The sequence below is a fragment of the Pterocles gutturalis genome, unplaced genomic scaffold (genome assembly GCF_000699245.1).
Source record: "Pterocles gutturalis isolate BGI_N339 unplaced genomic scaffold, ASM69924v1 scaffold43682, whole genome shotgun sequence".
NCBI classification, from domain to species: Eukaryota; Metazoa; Chordata; class Aves; order Pterocliformes; family Pteroclidae; genus Pterocles; species Pterocles gutturalis.
In genome coordinates, this window is record NW_010117018.1 from 2,522 (window position 1) to 13,837 (window position 11,316).

General features: G+C 45.7%; 1 protein-coding gene across 1 annotated transcript; it reads left to right on the top strand.

The window, feature by feature from the left end:
- Window positions 1-1,100: 1,100 nt before the first annotated feature.
- LOC104463362 (histone deacetylase 1-like) lies at window positions 1,101-11,316 on the top strand. The gene is given in 14 exon segments (XM_010075666.1): window positions 1,101-1,170; window positions 1,173-1,195; window positions 1,637-1,754; window positions 4,792-4,866; window positions 6,065-6,203; window positions 6,811-6,952; window positions 8,152-8,244; window positions 8,560-8,668; window positions 8,790-8,930; window positions 9,408-9,516; window positions 9,622-9,752; window positions 10,518-10,664; window positions 10,779-10,827; window positions 11,171-11,316. Coding segments are annotated over 14 exon segments (1,341 nt in total). The 5' UTR covers window positions 1,101-1,133; the 3' UTR covers window positions 11,199-11,316.

Below are 11,316 nucleotides of genomic sequence, written 5' to 3' on the forward strand. Positions count from 1 at the left end.
GTACAGCTCCATGAACAACTTAGTCTGGTTTCCCAAGAAAATGAGGCTTGCGTGATATCGCTGCTGCGTGTGGCTGGCTGCGCGTTTCCTGCTCTTGGGAACGTCGGAGTCTGTGCCTCTCCCAGACAAATCAGGCAGAAGGCAGAAATCTGAAAGTTAAATTTCTGTGAGTTTCATGAAAATGAGTACCCTGGGAGAGGAGGGGGGGAAAAAAACCAGTTAGGGATGTCTGCTGTGGGAAGGTGCAGCGTGAGCTCAGGTTTTGCTAGGTAGGAGAAGATCCGCATGGGGCGATGACCCGTGGGATGTATTTGCAGGAAGCGAACTTCGTTAACGCTGGTGCCCATAGGAGAGCTCGTCAAGTGCCTCCGCGTGGGTGTGCGGTTGGTGGGGACTGGGATTCTTCTGAAGGATTTCAGGCAATAATACAGGGTGAAAATGACTGAGAAGTTGTAAAACTGCAGCTGGGCTGGTGCTTGTTACCAACAGAATTAACTGCTCTGTATCTGGTTTCTCTTGGGTAAATAGTAAGAAACTGAGGCAGAGAAGCTCCGTGCTCCGTCTGATGAGTCATGGGCTGAGCCGGGATTAAATCTGCGTGCCTCTTGGTGTGCGGGTTTCTGCTCAGTGTGGCTGGGTTTCTCAGTGAAAGCTGTGAGCTCTGTGAAGGAGAGGTTGCAGTGGACAGGAGCCGCCTGGAGAGGATGTTAGAGAGCTGTTGTTTGCTGAGTGAGGACACACAGAGGTGGTGCCCAAAGCTCCTCCTGCCCAAAAAAGCTCCCTCCTCTTGTGTGGTGTGATGTTAGTTGCTCAGACTCTACCTGGATTGCCTTCCCCAGAACTGACATTAAAAAATTCCTTGTCTGGCCTTACCCCCATTTCCAAATGTCCGTCATCTTTTGAGTCTAGGATAAACTTTCCTGAATCCGTGGGGATAACTGTGCAAGACGGGAGACCCTGTCCCCTGTGAACAGATGCATTGCTGAAGGACAGATAAAACGATAGATGACTTGACAGCTCTTGGAGCTCAGCTCTGATTCTGTTGGGAGGAATTCAAAGATTTCCCTGCTGTAACAAAATCATTTCTGCTCCCAGGTGATGTTGGAAACTACTATTATGGCCAAGGACATCCCATGAAACCCCACAGGATCCGGATGACCCACAACCTCCTGACTACAGGAAGATGGAGATATATGTAAGTGTAGGGCTGGTCGTGAAGAGGAATGTATATGAAGGATCTTAGTTTGCATGTCAGGTTTTAATTATGATGCTTTGGATTTGTAAGTTCTCTGTTGATGAGCCAAGGAGGAAAGGGGCCAAACAAACAAACAGTTGTGCTGATGTATTTCTGCTTTCTTCCGATTGCTTGTAGTGAGATGTTCTATGCTTCAGATAAGCTTTGGAGACTGGAAGGCTGCTTTTCTCCCTGTAACTTAAATATTTTCTTTCTGTAGATATGTAATACATTCTAGTCTCCAGCAGTGGCATTCTTGCCTTTGAAAATAAGTTTCTCTTGTTTAGTGTGTCTTGTTTTGAGTTTTTTGCTGTTTCTGGGAGTAAATCTGAGCTTGGAAATGAGAATTAGGAAGGGAGATGTGTTTCAAAACAAGCCTTGCTCTTTTTTTTCTCTTTGCAGCGCCCTCACAAGGCAAATGCAGAAGAAATGACCAAGTACCACAGTGATGACTACATAAAATTTCTGAGATCTATTCGCCCAGATAACATGTCTGAGTACAGCAAGCAGATGCAAAGATGTAAGCTATGTGTGTAGTGCTGTGGTTCCTGCCAAAGTTAAACTTTGTGGTTCTGGGAATCCTAGAGCAGCTTTAGAGGTTTGTGATAAAAAGAGTAGGAAGAACCACGGGAAGTTATCTTTCTCCTGACTTTGTTTTTGATTTTTCTGGTAAATCAAGCATTTTAAAGATGGGTCCCTCTCTCAAGCCAATGTGTCAAAAGAGCTGAGGAAACCTTTTGTGACCTGGCTATCTTTTTTTTGATCTTGTGTTTTGATGGAAACTCTTCTGAATTGCCTTCCTGGCTCAGAGATGACTGAACTACTCCATTTATGAGCTGCATGTAGCTTGTATTCTTCCTTATCTTTAACGAGAGATACTGAGGTGGGAAAGGATTGTGTAGTTTAAAACAAACAAACAAAAATATACCCCGACTCATCAATTGTGTCCCCAGTCTGCAGTACCCCTGAAGGATTTTCAGGCCAATGGCATTTTGGAAGTAGGGGAGGGTTGAGATGCACAATACCTGTCCCCTTTCTGTTAAAATGGTTTATTTTGTGAGCTAATCTCTTGTTCTAAGCTCTCCAGTCCATGGAAGGGCTCTTCAACAGTGACTTTAACGTTATAGAAACCTTTTTTTTCTCTCTCTGCAAATCTGAGCTGATGTTCTTGGCATTGACTGCAGCAAACCAGATTTCTAGCAAGTACAAATAGTGGGGAAGGCTCAAGGCTCATTTAAACAGTATTTTGGTCTTGTACACTGCAATCTTCTAGAGCAGAAAAAAATTGTTAGCCCATGGGGTATATTTATGTGGAGTAAGTGTAATGTCCAATTTAGAAGAAATATGAGTCTTGAGTCTGAAGTAGAAGCACTCGGAAATCTGGTATGAGCTGAAGGGGACAGATATTAAGGCACCAGCACGTAAGAGGAATGGGTAATGTGGTTCGTGAGTAATGCACATTGAAAGACTTCCTAGAGTAAATGATATGCCTTAATATACCGAATGACATATACCAAAGTACATATTTACACAAACTGAACTGTTTACCCCTGCAGCAGATACAGCTCATAAACACCCACTCGGCTCTCTCTGGTAGTCAATGTTTTCTGTACTGTACTTCCACAGAACTATTTTTACCCGAAGGAGGCAAAATAAGAAAATAAATCTTAAACATGCGGAGGACAGAGCTTTTCTTCAACAAGACCTGCAAAACAGTAGCCTCTGTGTAGCTAGAGAGCTAGCACAGGAGGCTCAGAGCAGAGATCAGCGATACAGGAGACAAGGTCACCACTCCCAAATACAGGGGCGGGTGTCTGTAGCCTGCCTGGTGCTTCAGCTTTCCCTTCGAGGGAAGGATAGCTGCTGTGATTTCCATGAGGATGGTTCCACCTCGAATGCTGGGTTCTCTCTGGTTGCCCTGTCCCAGATAACGCAGCTTCTTACCCACCCGCTGCAAGGAAAAAGGAGCATGTGTGTCGCTTGTCTTCCGACAGAGCTTTATGCCTATAGCTGAGCGATTGACCCCCATTATTAATGTCCCCCTTAGCAGTCCTGGCTGCTTGGAATCTCCTGGTGGGAAAAAGCCCAACTGGCTTCTGTTTCCACAGCAGCTCCTGTCTTTGCCAGGCATAGCTGAGGGATGCCCTCAAATACTGTCAGTGCCGCCCACCAAGTTCTGAGGGGAGCAAAGGTAATGAACAGTCTCTAATTTAATTCTGCTAATGCCGTGTTGCCTGCCTGAGGACTTGGGAAGACTGCTCTGTAACCGAAAGGGCAAGAAGTTTAATTTGTTGTAATGGGAAGCATGCAGAAATTGATGACTTAAATTCTCCTCACTTAACAGGGAAAGCTTCCAACCACCTCTTTGAGTTAATTATTCACACTCTGCCAATTGCCATGTCTTGCTGAAACAACTGGAAAGCGGGAACAATTGCTTCCTTCTGGCTCTCCTGATGGGTATTGTCCTTTTCAGAGATCTCTGTCCCGAACTGGGACCATTCAGGCTCCCTTATCACACAGTCTTTGTGGAGACTGTGCACTGATGGGTTTCTAATGCTGCAAGAACTGTGGTGTTTGTGCCTTTCTCCTTAAGCACAGAAGTAAACATCCTACAGATGTAACAAAAACGTAGATTTTTTTTTTTATTTGTAAAAGCAAATCTTGCAAAATCTAGTTTCAATGCAAGTCTGTTGTTACTGTTTTTATTTTTAATCAGGAAACTATTTACAGTAGAAATTTATCCAGGCCAAAGCTACAGTACTGCTGAGAACTGAGAAACTGACTGTCCAAAGTGAAGTGAAAGGAATGTGCAAAGTGTAACAGAACAGATGTGGATGGAAACTTCTTATCCAGTGCACACCAGTATCTACCATCTCCCCACTCTGCTGCAGCGCTGGCACTGTTTGCTTTCTCAGCTCCTCATCAGCAGCACAGCAGGAAACAGGAGCAGAAACTTTTCCCACTAGCTGTGGGGTGTGTGATGGAGCTCAGTGTCAGCTCCCTAGTCAGAAGCAGCATTTTTTCCCCCAGAAGTACGATGCCGGGGCTGCAGTGTGGCCCATGAGGGGCAGCAAGGGATGCTGGCCCCCCTTTTGCACAGCCCGTGGTGAGCAGCACGTGCTGCCGGAGCAGAGCAGAACACTGTGAATGTTCCATCTTGATGAGCACCGCTTCAGCCGCTGCTGAGGATGTGTATCCGTATTACACAGCTCTTATTGATAGCATCTCCTCTCTGCCCACTCATTTTCCAACGTGATTGACTGGTTTTGGGATCCCTCATAGCACACCCCAGTAGATGGCGTGCCGCTCCCACCAGAGCTCCTGAGACCTGCTTTTGTGCTTTTTTTTACAAGTCAGGAGCATCTTCCCCACAGCAACAACCTTTTTACTTCATCAGGCAATCTCAGGTTGATTACATTAACATTTTATTATTTGTGCATAGCATTTTGTTGTTTAAAATGTTTGATCTCTTACCTGGTTAGCTTTTGTAGTCAGAGTGGTGGCTTTGCCATTTCTTTGTGGTTTTGTCTTACTAACTCTTCTGTGTTCTTTTCAAGTTAATGTTGGGGAAGACTGCCCTGTGTTTGATGGGTTGTTTGAGTTTTGTCAGCTCTCTGCTGGAGGCTCAGTTGGTAAGCTCACAAATCATATGTTATTTTCTTTTTCTCTTAAGCAGATGTATGTAATATAGTTCTGTCCAGGAAATAAACTGTTGTAGGTGGTGGTTGGGAAGCCCTGTGAACCTATTTCTGATTTCCTTAATAATTAGATCCAGATTTCTTCCATGTGAGAGTTCAAGGCTTGTGTATTGACAGATCCCTCTACATTTGTTAGGCATATCTTCACGAGTCTGGGTTACTTCACTGAATATGTGAAAGACTGTAAGTGGTGTAACAACACGGCCGAGAATGGAGTTAAAACAAAACCGCAGCAGCAACAGGGGTTTAAAAAAATCAATGTGAGCTTTACAGAAGGAAAAATAAAAGTAGTAAAAACCTTGCTCTGGGCAGGCATAACCTGGAAAGGAAAGAAAAGGGTTGCTTTATCTGTTTTTAACAAAAAGCCACTGTCTCTGGACGTGAGGCAAAATAGAACCTGAAAGGTTTCAGTAAGCTCCCTGGAAGCTGGAACGTTTAAAATGCTTTCACTACATTCAGATGCTTTGTTGCAGAAAGACTGGTATCGCGGAACTGTGTGACTGTGCATAGGCGTTAAAACTTTGTGGCTGCTACTCCCACAATGACATCTAGAAGTCTGTATTTCCTGTAACGCAGTTCAGCAGTACATACAAGTACTGACTGCAGCACTTTTTTAAGTAGCTCTATGCTCCCTGGTCCCATGGCTGTAGATTCCACAGAATATATAATTTGTTTTGTTCCTGAGAGTCTTGCAGAATTTGCAGAAAGTTTATGAAGGGGCTGGGGGAAGAGAACTTCCTTTGCCTAAATGCATATTCAGTGAATGACCTAAATATATGTTGGATAAAGCCTTTCATTAAAATCTTTTGTTCAGGGCACTGAGAAATCTAGACTGTCTTCCACTGTGACCCCAGCTAGAAAGCTGTGGACTTGTTTGTGCAGATTTCATGCTCTGAGGCAAAAGTAGGGAGCAATCAAAAGTGCAGGCAAAACAGAGGCTGCATTTCTCTTCCCTTGCCTTTTGTTAGTTTGTTGAGACATCCAGTGTTAAACCCTTGGGCTTGTGCTTTGTAAATACCCGAGCGCACACAGAAGCAATGATGTGATTGTGAGGAACCAGCACTTTACCCCTCGGTCGCTGTCATGGGGCCTTTGCTCTCACGCTAACGTTGTGTAATTCTTCTCCCAACAGCCAGTGCTGTGAAGCTGAACAAGCAACAGACAGATATCGCTGTGAATTGGGCGGGAGGCCTTCACCACGCTAAAAAGTCAGAGGCTTCTGGCTTCTGTTATGTCAACGATATCGTCTTGGCTATCTTGGAGCTCTTAAAGTACGGGCAGTACTATTTACCCCTTTTGTTTGTCCATTCTGCTGAATTGCCTCTGAGTCCTTAGTGCTTTCTTCCCAGTCCTCTCTTTCTGTTTCTCTTTTTTCACTGTGTTTCCCTGGGAGGGCTTAATCGGCTCCCTTTTGGGATGCGGTGCCCTCTCTCCCGAAGGGGTGGCACTGTGCAGGAGGCAGAAGGCTGGGAGCATTGTGCTGCTGCTCTTGTGCCCTTCTTTCTCCCATCCACCCTGGAAAAGGGGGCACAGCTGTAATATGTGACAGCTTTTGGCTCAAGGCAAACCGCAGTGGGAGGCTTGGACAGAAAAATGCGGTCTGTTGGCTGAATCTGAATAAACTGAGTTGAGTCTGCCTTCAAAGAGCAGTTGCAGCAGCAGAAGCCATTTTATTTTCCTCTGTGGTTCTGTTCCACTGCTGACCAAGGCATGTGTCCGTTCTCTGCAGCTCTTTTGCTTGTAGACTCCAGAGAGAGAGCTGGCTGGTGGCTGTGCAGCCCGGGGATTAGCACCCTTGCTCTCCTCCCGTTTGCCTTGCTGCTGAAGGCAGTTTCTGCTCTGAAGAAATGCAGCATTTTGACTCCTTTCTAATCCTAGGTATCACCAGAGGGTCCTGTATATTGACATTGATATCCACCATGGAGACGGCGTGGAGGAAGCCTTTTACACCACAGACCGCGTGATGACCGTGTCCTTCCATAAGTACGGAGAATACTTCCCAGGAACAGGGGACCTGCGGGTGAGGATGGAGCCTTAGCAGACAACTAGCCTGAAACTTGGTCTCTTCCGTCTGTTTGCTGTCGTACTAATTTAACTAAAATCACCGCTCTCCTGGGTTTTCCTGCTCTCCTTTTTCTGAGGGCAGAGGTGTATAAAGTGAGGCAGCTGCTCAGCTCCTGGAGTGGGAGCTTTGTTCCTGTGATCATGGCCTCTGTAGTAATAAACCAAGGCTTTGATCTCAGTCTCTTAGCAGCCTTCTGGTGGGTTTGTGCTCAGAAAAGTGGCATTGTTGGTCATCCGTAGCTACTTGCAAACTCAGCTTGGTCACACAAGCTTTTGGGTGAAAGTTTGAGGGAGCACTTCTCTGTGTGTTGGTTTAGCTCGCTGGCATTTCCTCTGATGAGTCAGTCCTGCTTGTTCATGAATCCTGGTGTTAACTGTGGCACTCTTTCAAGTCAGATACAGGTGTGGTTGGTTCACTTTGTGACTTCTGACATTGCCAGAATGCTGTTCTCAGGGGTAAAATGTTCTTTACTTTTTTTTTTTTTAATGTGCTTTTTGGTGGAATTACATTTTTCTCATCTAAATTCTCTTGTCTTCCACTGGTGAGTTGTGTTTTATCAGCCCCGCTCAGGGTTTGGCACAGGTGATGTGAAGTTGCACACAGCTGTAGCTTTCTTTCCTGGTGCAGCCACTCTGCAGCGTAAATAAAATTGTTATTTTTTTATAAAACACTTGAGTAGGAGAGACATAATGAAAATGTAAAAATATATATATTAAAGTAAAAATAGATTCCTTCAGTTACAAGACTGCATGGTCAGCCCAAACTGATATTTCGGGCTGTGCATCTTTGCAGTAGACAGGTTTGGAACTAGAATTTTGGCTGCCAGGTTTATTGCCGCGTAAAAGAGGGGCTTTTGCCAGTGCACTGAGAACCTGTGTGCTCACAGCATTATTGAAAGTGGTGAAAGCAGTCGATTTTTTCGTCTCTTTAGTACTGAGGGCCAAATGCGCACGCTTACACCAAATAAGCTGCTGTTGGAGTCAGCTGACTCTTGCCTCCTTCTGCCAGGACAGTATTTGTCTGTGAGGGCCTGGGCTCGCATTCGGATTACACTGATGGGATCCCAGGCTTCCCCTCCTGATTTGGGGCACAGTTTGTGTGCTGCAGTTGGTTCTCTGGTGACTTGCGGTCTCTCCTGTCTCTCACTGCAATAGGATATTGGTGCAGGCAAAGGCAAGTACTACGCTGTCAACTATCCCCTCCGGGACGGAATTGATGATGAGTCCTATGAGGCAATATTCAAGCCGGTAAGTGAAAACATCTTTGCTGAGTGATTCTTTGTGGATCGTACTTTGTCGTTGGGTGGCTCATGGAGCCATTCTTTGGGGAGAATGGTTCAGTCTGCTGTGATAAAATTCTTCAGGGGCTGTATTCCTCCCTAACAATTGCAGCCTGTCATCAGTCAGCTTTTCTCTGTAAGAGCCTCACTGTTGCCAATATCGGGGCGTCAGCAGCTGTGGGAACACTAGGGATGTCTTCATGTCACTTTGCTGACATGGGCATTACTGTGTTGCTGTGACACTGTCCTGTGCAGAGTGTGTAACAACGGGTTTCTTGTTTAGGTGATATCTAAAGTGATGGAGACGTTCCAGCCTAGCGCAGTTGTCTTGCAGTGTGGGTCAGACTCTCTGTCAGGGGACAGGCTGGGTTGTTTTAATCTGACCATCAAAGGTAAGAGTCCCGTACAGTGCCCGTGTTGAACTGCCATAACTGATCTAATTAGATTTCATTGAAAAGTTTGTTCTTCTTATGCCATGAGGCTGTGACCTTCCCCCCACTGCTTTTGCTGCAGGTCATGCCAAGTGTGTGGAGTTCGTAAAAAGTTTTAATTTGCCTATGCTGATGCTGGGAGGAGGTGGCTATACGATCCGCAACGTGGCTCGGTGCTGGACCTATGAGACTGCTGTGGCTTTGGACACTGAAATTCCCAATGGTAATTCTCCCCTGGAGCCTTTGAAGCAAGACTAAGGGACAATGACCCTCTAGTGACAGAGCTCAGGGAAATGATATTGCTGTGGGAGAGGTAGATGTTTCATTAGCTCTGGATTGTTACTGTGGAAGAGCTTTTGGATGCCCTGACTTGCAGTAGCTGTTCTTATTTGCATTCTAGTCCTGTAGCTCTCCCCTCCAGCAAAAGGTACCCAGCAGCCTTGGCTGTCTTACTGAAATGAGATTACCTTCTACTGAAAACTTCTGTGTGCGCTGATAGTACTTAACAGCCAAGTAAGCTTTGACTGCCCTGTTGCTAAGTCGTTTGCATTCTTTGATCTGAATTTGGGCTAGGAGAGCTTTGGCTCCTGTGCCTAGGTAAACGCAGTTGTGCTTTTCTGTAGAAGTACAATGTGTTTGTGGTATTTTGTCACCAGTCCAGTGGTAATTTGGTGTTTATTTCTGTTTAACTTGCCTGCAGAGCTTCCATATAATGACTATTTTGAGTACTTTGGACCAGACTTTAAGCTCCACATCAGTCCCTCGAACATGACTAACCAGAATACCAACGAGTATCTCGAGAAGATCAAGTAAGTGTTTGCTCCGCTTCCTGAGACTGACACCTTCTACTGGGGGCTTCGCAGCCGTGGGTGGCATCTTGCTGACGGAGGTGTTCCTTTCCTGGCTGGCTCTAGGCAACGTCTATTTGAGAATCTGCGCATGCTGCCTCATGCCCCTGGCGTCCAGATGCAGCCAATTCCTGAGGATGCTGTTCAGGAAGACAGTGGAGACGAAGAGGAAGAAGATCCTGAGAAACGCATTTCAAGTACGTGCTTGTCTCTGGCATAGTTGCGTTGCCCGGCTGGGAAGAATACTGTTCAGAGCCTGTGGGTGCAAAACCGAACAGGATCAGTCAACTGGAGAAGCGTGCAGGCTCTGAACTGAGTTACCTTCGTACAGAGAGGGGAGGATATATGATTTAGATATATATCTGTTCTGCGAGTCCTTCAGTTTGAATCTGTTCCCACCTTTCTGATTGATTTGGTAGATAAAGCAATGATACCCAGCACTGCAGAGCTGGTAGATTTATTTTTCCTTGAGAAATGGCACTTTTGACAGAAGATTTCCATAAATGGGAGAACCTAGGCTCTAATGTGAGAATTTAAACAGTTCCTGTGAGGTAGGTGCTAGGACAGAATACTTTCTGGGAGACTGTCAGGTTTGATCCCAGAAGTTGTCTTCCACAGTGAAAATGCCAGTTCATATCCAGATGGGCGGATGGCCTTTCGATCTGGCAGGCAGGTTTTCTCGGTGTGAGGCTGGTTAACCTGCTTACGCTGTCAAGTCTAGACATCACATTGTACCTCATCCAAGTCGTACATGTGATCTTGGATCTTAGGCTTGAGCAGTTAGCAGCGATGAGTTAAAATACGGCAGGTAGAAAGAGAAAGTGTTTTTATTATGGCCGAATTCTGACTCAGGTAGGCTCGTTAGTTCATTCCAGTGTGTAGATGTACTTGGAGAAGTTAGCGCTTGGTGTCTCCCTACTCCCAAATCTGCTGAAACAACCTCTTGTCCTCTTCCCACTCAGTCCGCAATTCTGATAAAAGAATATCCTGTGATGAAGAATTCTCGGACTCTGAAGATGAAGGAGAAGGAGGGCGCAAAAATGTCGCCAACTTTAAGAAAGCTAAGCGTGTGAAAACAGAAGAGGAAAAGGAGGAAGAGGAGAAGAAAGGTGGTAAGCACGAGAGCTAGGACCAGAAGCCCCCCTTCCTCTGTAGAACTTTGCCTGGCATGTACTTTCCTGCTGCACTACTGTGTGTCTTTTTGTTTTGTTTTGTTTTCCTAGATGAGCCAGAAGAGGAAAAAGCAAAAGAGGAGAAAGCAGAACCCAAAGGGTGAGCCCTGTCTCCTGGCATGGCGATTAGACGGCTGCTCCTGCACTTCCTTGTGCACCTACCCATGCCTGCAGCGGGGTGTTGCACAAGTTGAGGGGTTGGAGAAGAGATGTGGTAGTTTAAACGGCTTTGTCACGGGCTCTTAATGTGAGCGCTGCGAGAGCCTTCAGTGGAAAGGGCTTAAAAAAAATACTGTGCCTTCCTCTGGTAACATGGTGTGAGTTCTAGATGGAGACGGGCCATAGAAGCAGCGCTTTTAAGGTTGCAGCTGGCTTGTCGTTAAAGCTTGGGCACAGTCTGAGTTGTGTGTGTAAACCAGATTCTTCACTGCTTGCTTCCACAGGGTGAAGGAAGAGACGAAATCCACCTAAGGAGATGGCTGCAGCTGGCCAGGACCTGTCAGTGCGTAGTTGTCATAGGTTAGCTTCTGATTGCCTCCCATTCCACAGGATTTATATTTTATATATGTTTCTGTATATATTTCTATAT